The sequence below is a fragment of the Thalassophryne amazonica genome, chromosome 3 (assembly GCF_902500255.1).
Source record: "Thalassophryne amazonica chromosome 3, fThaAma1.1, whole genome shotgun sequence".
In the NCBI taxonomy this organism is placed as follows: Eukaryota; Metazoa; Chordata; class Actinopteri; order Batrachoidiformes; family Batrachoididae; genus Thalassophryne; species Thalassophryne amazonica.
The window spans coordinates 89,730,741-89,748,651 of NC_047105.1; the positions used below are offsets into that span (position 1 = coordinate 89,730,741).

General features: G+C 39.3%; 1 protein-coding gene across 2 annotated transcripts in view; it reads left to right on the plus strand.

The window, feature by feature from the left end:
• Positions 1–17,911, plus strand: part of stx18 (syntaxin 18) — a 40,035-nt gene extending 22,124 nt beyond the window's left edge. The window contains exons 2-11 of one of the 2 annotated variants that reach the window (XM_034167051.1): positions 4,027–4,094; positions 9,330–9,445; positions 9,546–9,623; positions 9,725–9,791; positions 9,914–10,005; positions 12,029–12,120; positions 16,705–16,763; positions 17,141–17,210; positions 17,300–17,380; positions 17,493–17,911. In XM_034167051.1, coding sequence (XP_034022942.1) covers positions 4,027–4,094; positions 9,330–9,445; positions 9,546–9,623; positions 9,725–9,791; positions 9,914–10,005; positions 12,029–12,120; positions 16,705–16,763; positions 17,141–17,210; positions 17,300–17,380; positions 17,493–17,588 — 819 coding nt within the window. In that variant the 3' untranslated portion in view covers positions 17,589–17,911. The remainder of the gene's footprint in view (positions 1–4,026; positions 4,095–9,329; positions 9,446–9,545; positions 9,624–9,724; positions 9,792–9,913; positions 10,006–12,028; positions 12,121–16,704; positions 16,764–17,140; positions 17,211–17,299; positions 17,381–17,492) is intronic. The other variant, XM_034167052.1, reaches the window with a different exon arrangement.

Sequence of the window (17,911 nt, forward strand, 5' to 3'; positions counted from 1 at the left end):
GTTGATTTGGCACAGGTTTTACGCTAGATGCCCTTCCTGTCACGACGCAACTCCACATTACATGGAGTATGTGCAGGGGTAGGTTTTGAACCAGGAGCTTTCCGCACTGGAAACAAGTGCTCTTAACTGGTAGGCCATATAATAAAGTCTGGAATTGAAAAAGTAAAGCTGGCCATCCCCTCACTATTGTCTACCAAACTGCACAATATGTTCTGAATCTAATTAATCAGCTGCATCAATTGAGTGGAAATACGAGTTTTATTAGATGTTATATTAATCAGTGCTGTTTCAAATTAACAAACTAATCAGGGAGGGGAGCACCTGCAGTCAATGATGGTCTTTGCCTTTTGTAATGTGTCAGTATTCTGTACCGTTTGTACAAAACATGTAATACCACTTCTGCCTGTATCAAAGGAAGCCTTGAGTCAGAAATAATTGTAAATAAAAGTTTCTTTTGATGTTGCTTTTCTTTGTTTATAGGTCTGACTAGCGCCCAAGTTTCAAAAAACTGAAGCCATTAGAGACACAGGCATGATCCTAAGATCAGCATGTGGTACAATCTTCTCCACAGAAGCATCTTCTCTGTACCAGATCCACATATCAAACTAGCATGTGTCAGTATGGCTTGTCAGGGCACACAGGGAATGAACCAAAGCAGGGCAGTCATCAAATTCCACCAGTTACATGAATTTAACAAAACAAAGAGCCGTCTAAGCTCTTTAGAAATCTGCAAGCTAAGCCTTTTCTCTTTTCTAGCTCATAATAATCCCCCCTGATGGTTTGTTTGGGCTCAGTCGGGGCTGGAGGGAAGCAGGGGGAAGGAGAAAGTGAAGAGGAAAAGTGGGGGTCTTTGATGATGACGAGATTAGATGTAGCCCAGCAGACTGTCTCCTGCTTTTGCTGCAAACTCGGCTTTACACACACCTATGCGCCTGCACACTTAGACACGCACATATGCACGCATACATACCTGCGTACGTATATGGTGACCCACATGCTCAAGGCTTCCCCCTCCTCATTGTTGAGGAATTACTGACCCTTTAGGGTCTTAAGTTACAAGAGCAATTGATCCCTCTGACCCCCTGCAAACCCTTTAGGTTGTGCTCGGAATCTGAGCTGCAGTGTATACACACAGGAGACAGCTCAACCCCCAGAGCAGCACTCCTGACATCACGCACAACCCACATGCACCTCCATATCCCAGTCTGTTTGGTCTCTTATTTAGCTCATTCCAGTGCTGGGGACTCAGCACAGCCTGCTGGTCAAAATCATGTAGTGACACAAAGGCTTTGCTCTAAGCAAATTTATTGTCCGCAAAAAAAACAGTAGACTAAAGCCAAGTGGTAATTGTAAGCACAAAATATAGCTTAAAGCAAAAGATAAATTAGTCATGCTATGTAAGAGATTATATTTTCCGCTATGTGGCAGGCCAAGGATTGCTTTGAAAGCTAAAAATTAGTTAAACTGAAAAAACGCGCTCCCACAGGGGTTTTTCAGGCTTGTAAACAACCATTTTTCCAGTGGAGCTGGTTTTGCTTAAGAATATGACGTGGGCGAGACTATCGGGTCGCTTCATAGCAATTGCTAAATGATACTACTTACTTGCAGAAGCAAAGTCTGTCTTCCCTCAAAACCTGCACCACAATGATTACTGTTCATTAATACAGTATAAACATATGGGTAATCTAGGAGGTAAGATCTAATTTTCACAGTATTTTGCTCAAATTGTTTTAGAAAACTGATGATGAAAGTAGCTTGTTCTTTCACCTTAAGCAGCAATTTTCAGTAACAAGCAACATACAAGTTTGTGCACAAATCTGTGGTGACTGGAGCCTTTAAATATGAAATTCAAAACCAGTGTGATCAGAATTCTTTCATTTGTGTTTTCAAATGTTTAAATGCCAAATCAAGTGGAAGGTTTCAAAGTGAATATGTCAACTCAGATGTTGACATATTCAGGCCCCATTTAACACAGCTCACAGCTTCCTTTTGATGCAGACTCCAGTCAGTATTCCGGAACAGTGTTTCAGGTTAACCATTACTAATATGCTGTACCAGCAAAACATTTTTGCCACCATCCGCAGCCACACATTCTATCTATTGTGGTTTTATTTTCCTGTTCTGTTGCATATCTTGTCTTGTATTTGCCCATATAGTGGATGTGATCTTTCTTTCCGTGGTTGCTAACTTGTTAGTTGGGGGGAAACGTGGGCAACATGCATACACATCTTGTGTAAAGAAGCAGACAAACTACAAGTTTCAAGCACAGCTGTCTGTAATTTTCAAAAATGTATCCAGCCCTAACCTTTCATAAGTCGTTAGCTGAAGTTTGCATGTAGACGGGCACTTCCACTAACCATCAAGCAGGTGGTAGATGGAACATCGGCAAAACAAACTTGCTGTTACCCGATGTGCTAGGGTTTGTCCTCATTGTATATTCTTAGAATTTGTTAATTCACAAGATAATAACATTTTTTGTTTTTGGGTTATTTTCTACACAAGCTGACTGGCATGGAAGAACTCATTCATCAGCTCGACTCGGTCTTTGCTGTCCATTCCCTAATTTGTGACCAGCGCAGAGGATAAATCGCACTCTGTCACAAATTACTTTCGTAATCTAACAGTTTAATCTCAAATATATTCACTTTGTACTGATGTCAGTTTTAGAAAATTGGTGCATATATATATATATTTGAAAATTATTTATTAATGAATACAAATTACTTTAAGTAATTAATAGTGGCTGCATGTACTTTTGCTGTTGAAAGTCTATGATTTTAGGAACATTTTTTCGATAGTTAAACTGTGCTTTGTGATACAGGACTGTGCGAAAGAGGTTATTTTTTAGTTTTTAAACTCTGCCAGTAAGTTGCATTTCAGATCGCACAGGAGCTTTCTCATACGCTGAGACGCAATATAACATAGTTTTAAATCCCTTTGAACTGTAAAAAAGGCTCTCTTCCCTCCTGAAACCCCCTCTGAAGTCAACTGCTCTGAACGACAATTAACTCTTGACCTCAAATAATTGTATTATTACAAGGGTCAGCTTGCCTTAGCAGCCTGAGCAGGCATGTGCCCTGCAGCAGTGTCATACGTCACTGAGTTATTTTCTAAAGCAGCGAGTGAGATCTCTGTTTCTAACAATTTCCTCAGCTCTGTTTGTCCTGACACCTTCTGTCTGCACCATGAAAACTTGTCATCTTTCAAATGTCAGCGAAAATAAAGCACTACTTCAGGTCAGCGTGATGTTAGGGAGTGATGTTTAGAGACGTTATTAGATGTCTGGGGCGTGGGGCCAGGTCACACCTTACAGTCAAAGCAATTTCATAATTGAGGTTGTTAGAGTGAAAAGTCTGAAGGCCGAAGACAGCGTCGTTATGCTATCAAAATAATCTCCAGGGTTCAGGGGGCTCATTGTGCCATTTTTCAATCCTTGGCTTGTCTGAGTTCTGTCTTCTTCTGCCTCTAACAGAGCCTGCTATGTGTGTATTCACACACACTTTTACCTTGCCAACAGTGGTCTGTGGACAGGGAAGCAATTTGGTCTTTTTTAATATTTAGCCGAATTACAGGCGCAAATATTGGATTGAATCAAGTTTCCTCTGGTTTGCTTAAGCACACACCTCCTTGGACATTTTCTCTGTGATAAATAGTAACATCATAAATGTAAAACTCATTTGACTTCTTTCTGTCAGAGCTCTGTTCACAGAAGCTCATGGTTTTATTTATGGGAGCTATGTGACAAGGAAATTGCAAGTTTGATGTGTGTACGCGCCAAAGTAGAGGAATTGTCAAAAATAAATATTGAGAATTCACAGAGATAGATGGATATTGGTTGTCTGTCACATTTAATAAACACTACATTTGCTTTGGCTCTGTGGAAGTGAAGGTGGTGGAAAACAGCTTCCCGGGATACGTCTAAAAAGTCTTTCTTAAGCCATATTGACATTGAGTTGAGGCGTGTAGTATTTAAACAGACACATTGAGATGAGGCTAATGAACTGTCTTCCCACTTTGTTTTGGCAGATCACGAACATCACCAAGCTCAAAGACTTTTTACTACAACACAGAAAAGATTATGTGAGTGCTGGAAGGTAAGATCTACTCAAAAAAAAAAGAAGCAATGAAAAAGCATTTCAGAGCTGCAGATTAGGCTGTTGACCAGACCAACAGCTTCATTCTGACAAAATTCTGAGAAGGTCAAGTGTGATTTCATGGCACAATTGGATATACAGTATGTGTATACGTCAGTGCTTTGGGCACCCATTGCTGGTATAAGGTCAGAACAGAGCAGGGTGGTCTACAACAGCAGTCTCCAGTATAATTGTCTGGAATAAGTGAGCTGCAACCAAACAGAGAACAAATTTCACTCAGGGGCTAATGCAGGCCGTTCTCCCTTCAAGGCCCTCCTGTGTTTGTGTGGGTGTGTAGTGTAGCTTATGTTTTGTTAGGTTTCTTGATAATGCTTCAGTAGAATATATTAGCTAAACAATAAAGTAAGGTGAAGTGCAGCAATAGTGGTGGGGAAAAGCCATGAAGGAGCCGTCAGTTGTGTATAAGTAGGGTTGGGTATCAAATACCGGTTCCTTTTAAGAATCGTTAAGAAATTATTCGATCCACCGACATCAACAGCCTTTTTTGCTTAACAATCCCGTTATCGGTCCTTCAGTTCACATTACACCTGATCAGTCATTGTTTTTGAGGGTGGTTATCAGGAAAATGATCATTTCTTTACGTTGATTGTAGACCCGCTGCTTCTCCAGCGACTCTGCTTGAAGTTTGAGGCAACGAAGCAGCGCTGCAGGGCTGCAGTTTCTTCTTAACCCCTCGAAAAGCCATTTAAAGATGTCAGTCGTGAGTCACCTTTGTGCTGATTAAAGCCACTAATTGGGACTCTTGTCTTGTTGCGGGCAAGAAACCGGAACCGTCCTCCGTTCTGTTACTGTTTTGTGGCACTAAGTGCACAGCGCCAAACGCTGATTTCATTCGGAATTAATAACTTCAAAGCGAATCACCATTTTAAATCAAATGACACCTCTTGCCAAAGGTTGTAATACAGACAACAAACTACAACTAATCAACTCAGTTTATTCCTGCCAAAATGAGACGTCCTCCGTTCTTTATGAATTACATTGATGTTGACTTGCAGTGCAGCCAGCTGATAGAGCTCAGCTCACAGGCTTTGGCGTTACATTTGTCTCATTAGTATCTGAAAGGAAATGCTTTTGACAAAAACTACAGATTTTATTTATTTCTGTTTATGTCCAGAGATCAAGGATCCACCAAGTACATCAAGGATCCAGTGACCATATACAGATTTTATTGATTTTTATCTATGTCCAGAGATCAAGGATCCACAAATTTCATATTTATTTATTTATTTTAAGACTCAATAAAATGTTGTTGACATAGAAAACCTGAAAAGGCTACTTTTAGTACACAGAAAATTCACAAGAGGTATTGATAAGGGAATCGATAAAGAAACAGATCTATAAGCGGACTCGATAATGGCATTGATATAGATAAATTCTTATCAGTACCCATCGCTATGTATAAGTGAATTTAATGGTGGGCATAAAACCGTCCTCGGTCCTCGTTGCTAACCACTAGGGCTAGATGATACAGCCTAAAATTCATATTACAGTATAATTTAAAGCAAGGACAGTAACAGTATATATTACATTATATTTGTTTCTTGGGCATACAATATAAATGCTTCAGAATGGATAAAGCACTGGTATGGCAGCTGCATAGCAGCTGTTACTACACTCTGAATTAGGAAAATATATTTCACTTAGTACAGTGGTATATGAAGAATATTTATCATGCAGACCTGCAAGAAATAGAAAAATTGTGCGGCTGCAGTAAATAAAAATATAAAACCTTTTCCCCAGTATGAGCTTTTTCCCAACCAATAAATACAAGGCAGCATGCATAATACAACATTACAAAATAAAAAGCTTCCTTTCCCAGAAAGAATAGCTGATTCATCTTTTTTCTTTTCTTTTATATTTATCAAAAAATGTCTATGGTTCCTTCCAGTTGCTCAGGCTTCCCCCTACTTCTAAAGACATGCAGATTACATGAATTGGTGACTTTAAGTTGACTGTAGGTGTGAGTGACCGTGTGAATGTGTTTATTTGTCTGTATGTGTTGGCCCTGTGATAGACTCGCAGCCTGTCCAGGGTGTACCAGTGACTGCTGGGATAGGCTCCAAACCCTGTCACCCTAGACTAGATTAAGTGGATTTAGAAGATGGAGGGATGGATGACTGTGATGAAAGTGCATCCAGTTTCAGGTCTGTGTCTGTATGAAGCCAACACATTGACAGCTAACCATGCTGCTGAAAATAAAATTTGGCATTGAAAGGTAAAACTTTTCTCTGAAAAAAGCGATATTGTCATTGAAATGCGTGTGTGTGTGTGTGTGTGTGTGTGTGTGTGTGTGTGTGTGTGTGTGTGTGTGTGTGTATATATATATATATATATATATATATATATATATATATATATATATTTATTTATTTATACCATGGTCAGTGAGAATTCCATGTCTAACTGGCGTGCATTATTTTCGTATATACGCACACGTGGTTCAGCGAGTTAAGTCACTGTTATAATCACTCCGCTCTGGTCGTCACCATAGCAACGCGCAAATCAGTTGGCGCAGATCAGCTGTGTTTTGACAGGTGAATGACAGAAACGCGATAAAACATGGATTTCCAAGTAAATTTTAATATTTTTGGCCAAAATAAAACGTTTGAGGAATGGAAAGAGGAGGAGAGCAAACGAGAAGAACAGCAAAAGCAACGGCGTAAAGATTTAACGTGTGTGTGTGTGTGTGTGTGTGTGTGTGTGTGTGTGTGTGTGTGTGTGTGTGTGTGTGTGTGTGTGAGAGAGAGAGAGAGAAAGGGATTGGGTGAATGCGAGGCATCATTCTAAAGCACTTTGAGCTTCTATTTCAGATGGGAAAAGTGCTATACGAATGCAGTCCAGTCTAGCTTTTGTTTTTCTTCTTCTTTTTTTAATTATTTAAAAGACCTTCAGATACATACCACGGGCTTCCTGCAAAAATTCACTCTTAACTTCTCCACCCATGTCCGTCTGACAATTTCTTTTGTCCAAACGGCATCAAATAATGTCCAGTATCTTCTCCAACACACGTTTATTTGTCAGTCTTGCCTATTTTTTCATTTTAAAGGTCCTTATGTTAAATAACAGCACATGCTATGTTGTCCACATGTGCTACATGGAGCTCTTGTCCATCGTTAAACCCATGCCCAGGGAAACGCGTTAAGTGAGTTCCACATGCAAACCCCACATAGTCTTATGAGACTGAGTAATTTACCTTTACTCACCATGATTTAAGTGGAAGCCCATCTGTTCTTCTGTAGGACTCTGTGGTCCAAACCTTTCTGCAGTGGTTGATGCTTTCTTACCTTTAATGATTAGGTGTCTTCTTCTGACATAACATACACCTAAAAGCTCCCAGAGTTGTTGACAGTCGAAAAACCTTTATGTCGCTTTTTAAAACAGGTTTGCTGTCATCTGCAGTGGCAAACCACAGTCAACAATTTACTTAATTGAAAGGCACAACAGAGTTTTAGTGTTTTAATTTGTACACTGTTAACTTAAACCAGGAAGGTTTAATTCTGTTGTTGCTTTAGGCACACTGCACTTTAATTCCTTTCTCGAACATCGAATTATTTACGTTGACCTGATTAAAAAGGGTGACACATTGAAATAATCTCTCACTGTTTTCCATCATTAAAAATATAACAGCATTTGTTTTCTACGGTGCCAAGTAAAATTTTTAGTTTTAACTTTATGTGGAAAGTGTCATCACGTTGCACAGTCCATGTTCTTTAACAGCCTGTGGTGCTCTCAGCCTGCAGGGAATTTTACATTCTAACTCTACTAAAAACTACCACTTTGCAAAAAAGATAAAATAAAATAAATTCCAAAGCTTTGCGTTCTGTTTGATAACATCTTAAAAAGAGGAGTGCATCCTCCTTAGCGATTTAACATCCAGCTGCAGCAAAAATATTTGAGCTTCACATCACTTGTAGTTTTTAAATTCCTGAAACATGTAAGCACCAAGTCCAAAACAAAATCATTTAAAATGTCCAGCTTTGTAAGAGGAGGAATTCGTGTGGCAGCGTCCTTCATCCGTTCATGGACGAGCTGCAGTCATCCATATTAAAAAAAAAAAAAAATCCCACTGCTGAGCTTTGCCAATTAATTTCTCCCAGTAGGATCTCTTTCCTTTGTCTTTTATGTTTGTTATTTTTCCCTTCCAACATCTGACTCTTCAGCTGTTAAAAAAAACAAAACAAAACCCTGTTGTCCTTGTGTGTCTAAACAACACCATCTGTTCTGTTGCCATAACTTCGTGTGACATACTTTGCCTTGCAAAAGCATTCAGCCCCTTGGACGCAATTCTCTACAACTTGTTAATAATTAAATAAAAATATCAAAGCTAAGATGATGGGCATAAGCAATATTCCCCTTTGGTATAACACACACAAATCATCAGTTTTATTGCCAGTTCTCTTTAGACAAGGGGATGGCTACATGAACATTTCCAAGTCAATGCATCTGTCTTGGACTTTATTTACATCAGTTATGATAAAGACAAACAGTATGGCACTCTACAGTAGATCTTTGTGGAGTTGACAGTTCTCAAAAATGAGTGACTGTGCAAGAAGAAGAATGAGGAAAGCCACCAAGACACTGAGAAAAGTCTGAAGAGGTTATAGGCTTCTGTGGCTGCGATTGAAGAAATTGTGCAAGTTTGGAATTTTGCATCATCAATCGTAGCTTCATAGTGGAATGGAGCAGAGGAGGATTTTCTTTCAGCAAAACAGATCTGCAGTGGGTTTAAATCACAATATCTCCATCATCTGTTAAACATTTCATCTGAGCTGCTGCAGAGATGGCTCCAGGTGTTGTGTCTTGAAGGTCCACCAGAGGGAGACAGTAACTGGCAGCTGTATGGAAATGGGAGGGGGAAATACACAGCATTAATCATCACTTTTGCTTCACAATTAATGTCTTGGATGGGATGAAATATTTGTACATATTTAAATCTGTGCTTTACTTCTCTCAACAGTGCAAAACATGCATCTTGAACAATGATTAACCATTTTTGTGAATAGATGTCTTAAGGTTTTGGTTTGGGGAGGATGAATAAGCCCTGCATTGGCGTGTTGACCTGTCCAGGCTACTGTCTCCGTTTAAGGTTTAGGATGGCGTTGAGGAAAGAGGAAGAGTATGTGGAAGATGGAGCATTTATGATTTAAACACCGTGATCATTCTCATGTGTTACAGTCTCCTTTCGTCAGATCTTTCCCGTATGACAGACAGCGAGCGAGACCAGATTGACCAAGATGCTCAGATCTTTATGAGAACCTGCTCTGAAGCTATCAAGCAGCTACGCAATGAGGGTCTGTGTTTCTACAACTGTTTAGTTGTTAAACAGTGTAATTAGAATAGAGAAAGGTATCACATATGTATTTAAGAAGGGGATCGATGTTGTCATTGTAGCAGAAAAGCAAGTGTCTTCAGTTCAGATAAAGGAGCACAGGAGGGCAGTACTGGACCTGATTGAAACGTATCTGAAAGGTGAGTTGATACCACTCAGTCCTTCATTCTCATACTACTGAGCTTGGATTTAAGAAAAAAAAATATGAGAAACCAGTTTCTTTCTTTTGACTATTTTTAAGGTGTATGTAAACTGTACTCTGAGCAAAGAGCAATTAGAGTCAAGAGAATGGTAGACAAAAAGAGACTGTGAGTATTTGCATATTGCTTTCACATTCATTATCTCTTATTCTTATTTGTTGTGGTAACTACATACAACTGGAGGTTCATGATGCACTTTGCAATGTGGTTTGTGGGATGTTTGCTCTCAGGTCGAGATTTAGTCCAGAACACCAGGGTAGGGTGGAAAAGAACACCCAGGTCGAGCCAACGGACGAAAAGTCGACCAAGGACGATAGTTCTGGTGAGTCGGGTGCATCTACTGAGACACTTGGTTATTTAGTCATTGTTACATGTCAGCTGTCACACAGCTGTGTTATACTGCATACACTGATTTTACATGTTAATAAGACTATAGTTTGCCAAACACAATTCCGTACTTCAGTTGAAGACAGAGTGTCTATATGACTCGGATACATGGAAAAACTCCTCAATGACACAGTACAGTTTTCTGCGTATATAGTGGACAGTTGTACAACCCCAATTCCAATGAAGTTGGGACGTTGTGTGAAATGTAAATAAAAACAGAATACAATGATTTGCAAATCCTCTTCAACCTATATTCAGTTAAATACACCACAAAGACAAGATATTTAATGTTCAAACTGAAAGACCTTTTTGTTTTTGTGCAAATATCTGCTCATTTTGAAATGAATGCCAGCAACACATTTCAAAAAAGCTGGGACAATAGCAACAAAAGACTGGGAAGTTGATGAATGCTCAAAGAACACCTGTTTGGAACATTCCACAGGTGAACAAGTTAATTAGAAACAGGTCATGATTGGGTATAAAAGGTGCATCCCTAAACAAGCAAAGATGGGGTGAGGATCACCACTTTGTGAACAACTGCGTGAAAAAATAGTCCAACAGTTTAAGGACAATGTTTCTCAACGTTCAGTTGCAAGGAATTTAGGGATTCTGTCATCTACAGTCCATAATATAATCAGAAGATTCAGACAATATGGAGAACTTTCTACATGTAAGCAGCAAGGCCGAAAACCAACATTGAATGCCCGTGACCTTTGATCCCTCAGGCGGCACTGCATTAAAAACTGACATCATTGTGTAAAGGATCTTACCGCGTAGGCTCAGGAACACTTCAGAAAACCATTGTCAGTTAACACAGTTCGTCGCTACATCTACAAGTGCAAGTTAAAACATGAACATCCAGAAACACCGCCGCCTTCTCTGGGCCCAAGCTCATTTGAAATGGACAGACGCAAAGTGGAAAAGTGTGGTGTGGTCTGATAAATCCACATTTCGAATTGTTTTTGGAAATCATGGACGTTGTGTCCTCCTGACAAAAGAGGAAAAAGACCATCCAGATTGTTGCCAGCATCTGTGATGGCATGGGGGTGTGTCAGTGCCCATGATATGGGCAACTTACACATCTGTGATGGCACCATCAATTTTGAAGGTTCATCCAGGTTTTGGAGCAATACATGCTGCCATCCAAGCAATGTCTTTTTCATGGACGTCCCTGATTATTTCAGCAAGACGATGCCAAGCCACATTCTGCACGTGTTACAACAGCATGGCTTCGTAGTAAAAGAGTACGGGTACTAGACTAGCCTGCCTGCAGTCCAGACCTGTTGCCCATTGAAAATGTGTGGCGCATTATGAAGCGCAAAATACGACAACGGAGACCCAGGACTGTTGAACAAGTGAAGTCGTACATCAAACTAGAATGGGAAAGAATTCCACCTACAAAGCTTCAAGAATTAGTGTCCTCAGTTCCCAAACACTTATTGAGTGTTGTTAGAAGGAAAAGTAATGTAACACAGTGGTAAACATACCACTGTCCCAGCTTTTTTGAAACGTGTTGCAGGCATCCATTTCAAAATGAGCAAATATTTGCACAAAAACAATAAAGTTTATCAGTTTGAACATTAAATATCTTGTCTTTATGGTGTATTCAATTGAATATAGGTTGAAGAGGATTTGCAAATCATTGTATTGTTTTTATTTACAATTTACACAACTTCATTGGAATTGGGGTTGTAGTTTCTGTCACCCAATATGACAGTGTTTTTCCTTGTGTTTGCTCTTATTAGCATGTAATTGTATTGTTTAGGACAGCAACAAAAATACATCTGTGGTTGATAATATCTTTTGATTTGTTGCTTTCAAATGGAAAATGGGCACAACTAAATGAGTAATTCAGATGACTAAATGTATAACAGAGTAAATAACAATGTGAGGGGGTTTTGATGTTTATGCTATATAAAATTACAGATTTTTTTTTTTTTTTTTTTACATTCCTCTAGAGAAGAGTGTGTCTGAGGTCATGGACAACACTGTCAGTCTGTGGGAGGAGGGCCGTGTGGAGGATGAGCTCTCTCCTGAGGAAATTCAGATGGTACGATGGATCAGACTTCATTAGTTCCTCACTTACTCACTCATCTTCAGCCCCTTGTTCTAGTTAAGGGTCACGGGGGGCCTATCCCAGCAGTCATAGGGCTCCTTGACCTGATCTATATGATTCAAATGTGTCTGATGAGACATGAAATGCTCTGCGCTTATGCTTACACCTAATTCATTCTTTCACCAAATCCCTAAAATGTGCAGGTTATTACAGAAAGTAAGTTGAATCTGGTCTGATTCATATCCTCCACTGAGCACCTCAAACAACTGAAATGGCAACTAAATATCACAGTTTTCCCTCACTCAGTCGGAGCAGTAAATGTCTGTATCAAAATGTACAATATGGAAATCTAATGCTGTATGACTTTAAACTGCCATGGTTACTACTTTCAAAAATGGTTATATTTTAGTGCACCACACAGCAGGAGCAGGTACTTTTATCAGATATGTGAAACACGAAATGATTGCTAAGATCATGGCCACAGAGGTGGCCATGATCAAATGGCCAAACAAATGTTTACTGCTTTTTGTCTATAGTAACAGCAGTTCCACCTTTCCCAGTTTTGATATGATGGGCATCACACTCGGATTCAACATAAACATCATGCCAAAGATCTAGCTCAAGAAGAACGCACACTCACATGAGTGGATCTATTGTAATCAATGTGGGGTTAATCAAATTTGTATTACTGGGGCAAACGTCAAACCAAGGTCCCACCAAGAGTGTCAGAAGAGCGTTTTGTCAGTGATCCTGACCACTGATGGGAATAACGCCATTAAAATTAACACAGTTATTAAAGGTGTTGTTTTTTTTAAGTAATGGGTACTCTGACTGTTGTTTCCATTGTTATAACACTGTTATTGTTACTGGCAATAAAATGTGGTGCGTTACTATAAATAAGCTCATTGAAGCCGTTTTAATCTGCAGACTCTCGTCAGCCGGGTGTGCAGTTTTTTTGTTTTTGTTTTTTTTCCTTTGGAAAGAGGCGGACAACCACATAAGTGATGGTTATTGGCTAAGGAAGAGTAAAATTTCATAGTAAGCCAACCAGTGGCAGAGGTGAATGGGAGTTCATACACAAATAGAAAAGCGCACACGCACTCCCTAACACACAAACGACAGAGGCATACAGCACACAGCTTTAGCTTTTTACAGCTGGAACTACAGGCATTACTTTCCCCTCATTGAAATAAAAAGCAAGAATCTGCACGTGAATGAGCATAATTTAATTTTAGATTTATTTGATGGCCACCTGTGGCCTGTTGAAGTGCAATTAATGTAAAATTTCTAAAATATCTATTGTTTGATTGTTCTACTACATAGATATAGTAATGATAATATCTACAGTAATATATTAGATTTGATGGGTGTCTTGTCTTACATTGTCCCACAGCAACATTAAAATAGTGTAGATTAGTGTCGGCTGCTCCCTTGTTTTCACTTAGGGTCGCCACAACAGATCCATGGTGGATCTGCATGTTGATTTGGCACAAGTTTCATGCTGGATGCCCTTCCTGATGCAACTCTACATTATATGGAGAAATGTGGCAGGGGTGAACCGGTGTTGCCGAACAAACTGTCCCCCCTAAAAATCGGTCCATCCTGCCTTCACTGTGCATGTGTCATTAGCCGCGGTTCACTGATAATCACCTCGTTTCTGCTTAAAACTGTACCGCAGTCATCATCTGTCTCAGTGACAGATATCTGAAGCTTTTGTACAACAGTCATTTCCACATAAATTCAGCATTATTTCATCATGAAAGACAAAGGAAGCGATCAGAGCGCCTCAGCTACACGAGCTGCTAGCTGATGCTTTCACTGCACGTCGGTCATTTCAAAGCATCACAGAGTATCGCCTCGTTTCTGCTTAAAACGGCATCGTTTCTGCTTAAAACTGACGTCAGAATGATTTAAGAGGTTTTACCTTGTCATCTGACAGTTAATAATCCCATTAATCCATTTGATTGCTTTGCGTGAAGCAACTCTCAAAAAAAGTTGTCCCACAGCAACATTAACATAGTGTAGATTAGTGTGTAATGTTTTCTGTTAAATAATTTATTCCATCAAGTGTACATTTAATTTAATGTGAAGTGTAATTTCATTTAACATATTTAATATTCAGTTTTATTATAAATAATTAAAAATAGAGTTGAATTGGAAATTCCTATGTGGTCCTTTCTGTGTGGAGTTTGCCTGTTGCCCTTGTTTGTGTAGGTTCCCTCCAGGTGCTCTGGCTTACTCCAAAGACATGCAGGTTAGGTGAATTGGAAACTTTAAATTGGCAGTACATGTGTTTGTCTATTTGTGGCTCTGTGATAGACTGACATTCACTCCAGGGTGTACCCTGGCTCTCACCCAATGACTGCTGGGATAGGGTCCAGCCCCCATGACACTTAATTGGAGGAAGTGGTTATAGAAAATTAAAGACTTTCCATTACTTGTTTTCATATCAGGTTCACAAGATAGCCAATACACATGAACCATACTCGAGACCACTTTTTCAAGTAGAACCAGGGATGGTTTGCTGATGCATGCTCAAGTATGGTATGGATTTCACGCTATTGGACTTTGTTGGTCAAGTGATTTTGGATCTATGCCCAGGTTCATGATGTGAAAGTCCATGAAGACATAACCTGGTTCTGTGGCTCAGTCCTCCAGTGAGATCAACTGGATTGTGATCCAGAATAGGCACTGTACTTATAGGTCATGTTATGCTTCCTACTACTGACTTAACTTTAACAAAGAGAAGGGGAAGACAGCATCTCAGTTTCTCCACTGAGCTGGCTATTGACTTGAAATGTTAAACTGATGTTTTCTTGTTAAAAGATGGGACTTTTTAAATTTTTGCCTTCTGTGCCCAGTGAAATAGAAAAGGCAGCACCATATTTTCATGACTATATGTCACACCACAGTATTACTCGCATCTGTCCAAAAATGCATCATGAGCAGCAAAATAAACATATGTTGCATCAGTGTATAAGTCGCATTTATTTATTAAACATGGTGATACTGCTTCATGCAACATGAAGTAAAATTAATTTAATCAACACATTAGGCCCAAAAAAACAAACATTAGTTTATCATCCTTGACATCAGAAAAAAAGTGATGAGGGAGCACAGATCTATTTATTTATTTATTTGTTTGTTTGTTTTTCTTAGAGAGAACAAACAATACAATATAATTTTGAGGCTGGGAAATAAAACTTGGGGAAGTTTCATTTAGAACTATGGCAAAACCAGCCTCACAGCTCTGCAATAGTATTTGTAAAATCCACAAAAATATGTACATAATGCCAGAAGTATCCTATGATAAAGAAAACTCACAGGCCGGACCAAGCGGGCACGAATGCTTTTTGAAACTAATGAGTCACCACAGAAGAAGAAGTGAATGAGCAAATACTCACCTTGCAACCGTTGTACTTAGCGTCCAAGCTACCTCCATTGTCCAGCATACCATATGCATAATGGCTGTAAATGTTGCTCATGGTTGCCTCTGAGGAAACACTCACTCCATACCATGGCTTCAGCTTCTTGGCTTTGTCAGCAATCTGTATCACTTTGCATCTGTCATTGTCAATGAAGACAAGCAGTAAGTTCCAGGTCCGGCTTGTTAAACTTCAGCCATCTTCAGCCAAGGCACACTCGCCACCTAGCGGATGTGCCGGTTCTTGCATCAGCTGTACAGCCATCAGTAAAATTTGCCAAAATAAAAATTGATGAGAATTGGTTTCGGCATGCGGGCGGGGATGATGAACTAATGTTTTTTTTAATGGGGCCTTATTTATTTATAACACAAAAACTGCATTATTGAGCAGAAGTTAACTGACTAATTAATATTATTTTACAAGGCACAAAGAATAGAAGAGAAAACTGCATGTTGCCATTAAACAGAAGAAAATGTCAAGAAGGAGCTAAATGTGCACTTCACCGACTGTAAAGCGGGTCTTTCAGATTGAGAGCACGATTTATTAATTTGCTTGTTCTGAGACCCACCATGTCCTCTTTATTCAGATCGTTTTCTTATTTTACTCCCGTGTGAATCTGACAGTACATCATTCAGCTCCATGTATGTACAGCTTGTCCCACGTGTAGACTTTGCCATTTTGTGACTGTAGATGATCGTGTAGTTTTTGTTTTGTTGTTGTTTTTTTTTTTTTTTACATGTATGTTTCTTCGAAATATAAGTTGCAGGACCAGCCAAACAAGTTTTTTTTTTTAAAAGCGTAACTTCCTGAAAATATTGTAATGTCTATGATCTTCCAAACAACATGAAATAATCAACTTTGTTGTCTTGTACGCATGTGTTAGGCAAAAAACCTGTTTGGTAACTTTCCGCAGTGGAAACAAGCGCAAACAATGTATTGGCCACCACCCTTGCTGTGTATCACCTTTGTAATGCCACAATATTGGCAAATGTCATATCTGTAAACAGAGGTAAACTGCATTATGCAGAACTTCAACCTATTTTTGTTATATAACATGACCCACCAAATCAAATCAGCTGCAATGTTAACTTTTCTATTTTGACAAGTTTTTGACATGTGCCAAAGGTTCATAGTATGACATGTTTCTGTCCAGTTTGAGCAGGAGAACCAGAGACTAGTCAGTGAGATGAACAGTCTGGTGGATGAAGTTAGGTAAGTTTCCCTTGGCTAACTTACCATTTTCAGTTTAGTTATTTCTGGTCGACATTAATATTGCTGTGGGGTTAGCAATTAGGTTTTGTCCACCAAAATTTTTAGCCAGTTATCTGATGGCTAAAATTATAGGATTTGCATGACATAACCTCTCCTCCCACAAAGTTATTTGAAGTACCTTTAGAATGTAGCAGTTTGTAGATAATATTATTAATGTGGAAGCCTGGAATGCTTGTTGCACATGGAATACCACAAGGTGAAATGACCAAACACACAAGACCTGTCACAGTATTAGTAATGCCACCTGGAAGAGCATAAATATCCTAGTCTACTTGTTTTCTCCAGATATTTCATGTTTGTCTTCCAATGTACCTCAGGCAAATTGAGGGGAAGGTGGTGGAGATTTCTAGACTCCAGGAGATTTTTGCTGAGAAGGTCCTTCAGCAGGTGAGCTGAGCTTGATTGATCATCTTGGAATCCAAAGTGCAGAGATCAAAATGTTGCAGTCAAATCATTTTCCATTTGAATGTCCACAGGAAACTGAAATAGACAATATTCACCAGCTGGTTGTTGGTACTACAGAGAATGTCAAAGAAGGCAATGAGGATATACGAGAGGTAAGGTTTATGTTTATGTGCAACTACTGTTTAATGCATGGCTCAGCCTGAATTATTTCATCTTCATATATAGGTTATATCATATATAACATGTTTCTTTTTTTTACACAAGGCTATTAAAAACAACGCTGGCTTCAGGGTTTGGATTCTCTTTTTCCTGGTCATGTGCTCTTTCTCGCTCCTCTTCCTGGACTGGTATGATGGCTAACATGACCACCAGCATGGAGTCTCTACTTTATAAAGTGGCATCTGTCTGGCACATGTATGTTATCTCATAAAGGAGTGTTTAATACAGACAGACTGAACGGTTCACCATGCTGGACCCGTTGCACGAAGTGGGGAAAAAAATATCAAAAGTCGTCTTCCTGAAGAGTCTGTGTTCCAGTGCACTTGCCAGTTTGTCAAGCTTCATCCAGTGCTTTCAGGGCATCGTTCATCCTGAAGAAAGTTGTCTTAATAAGGAGCTCTGATCACTGTAACTGTATGTGGATAGACAGTCAGTCTGTCTCTAAAGTGACTGATAACAGCTGG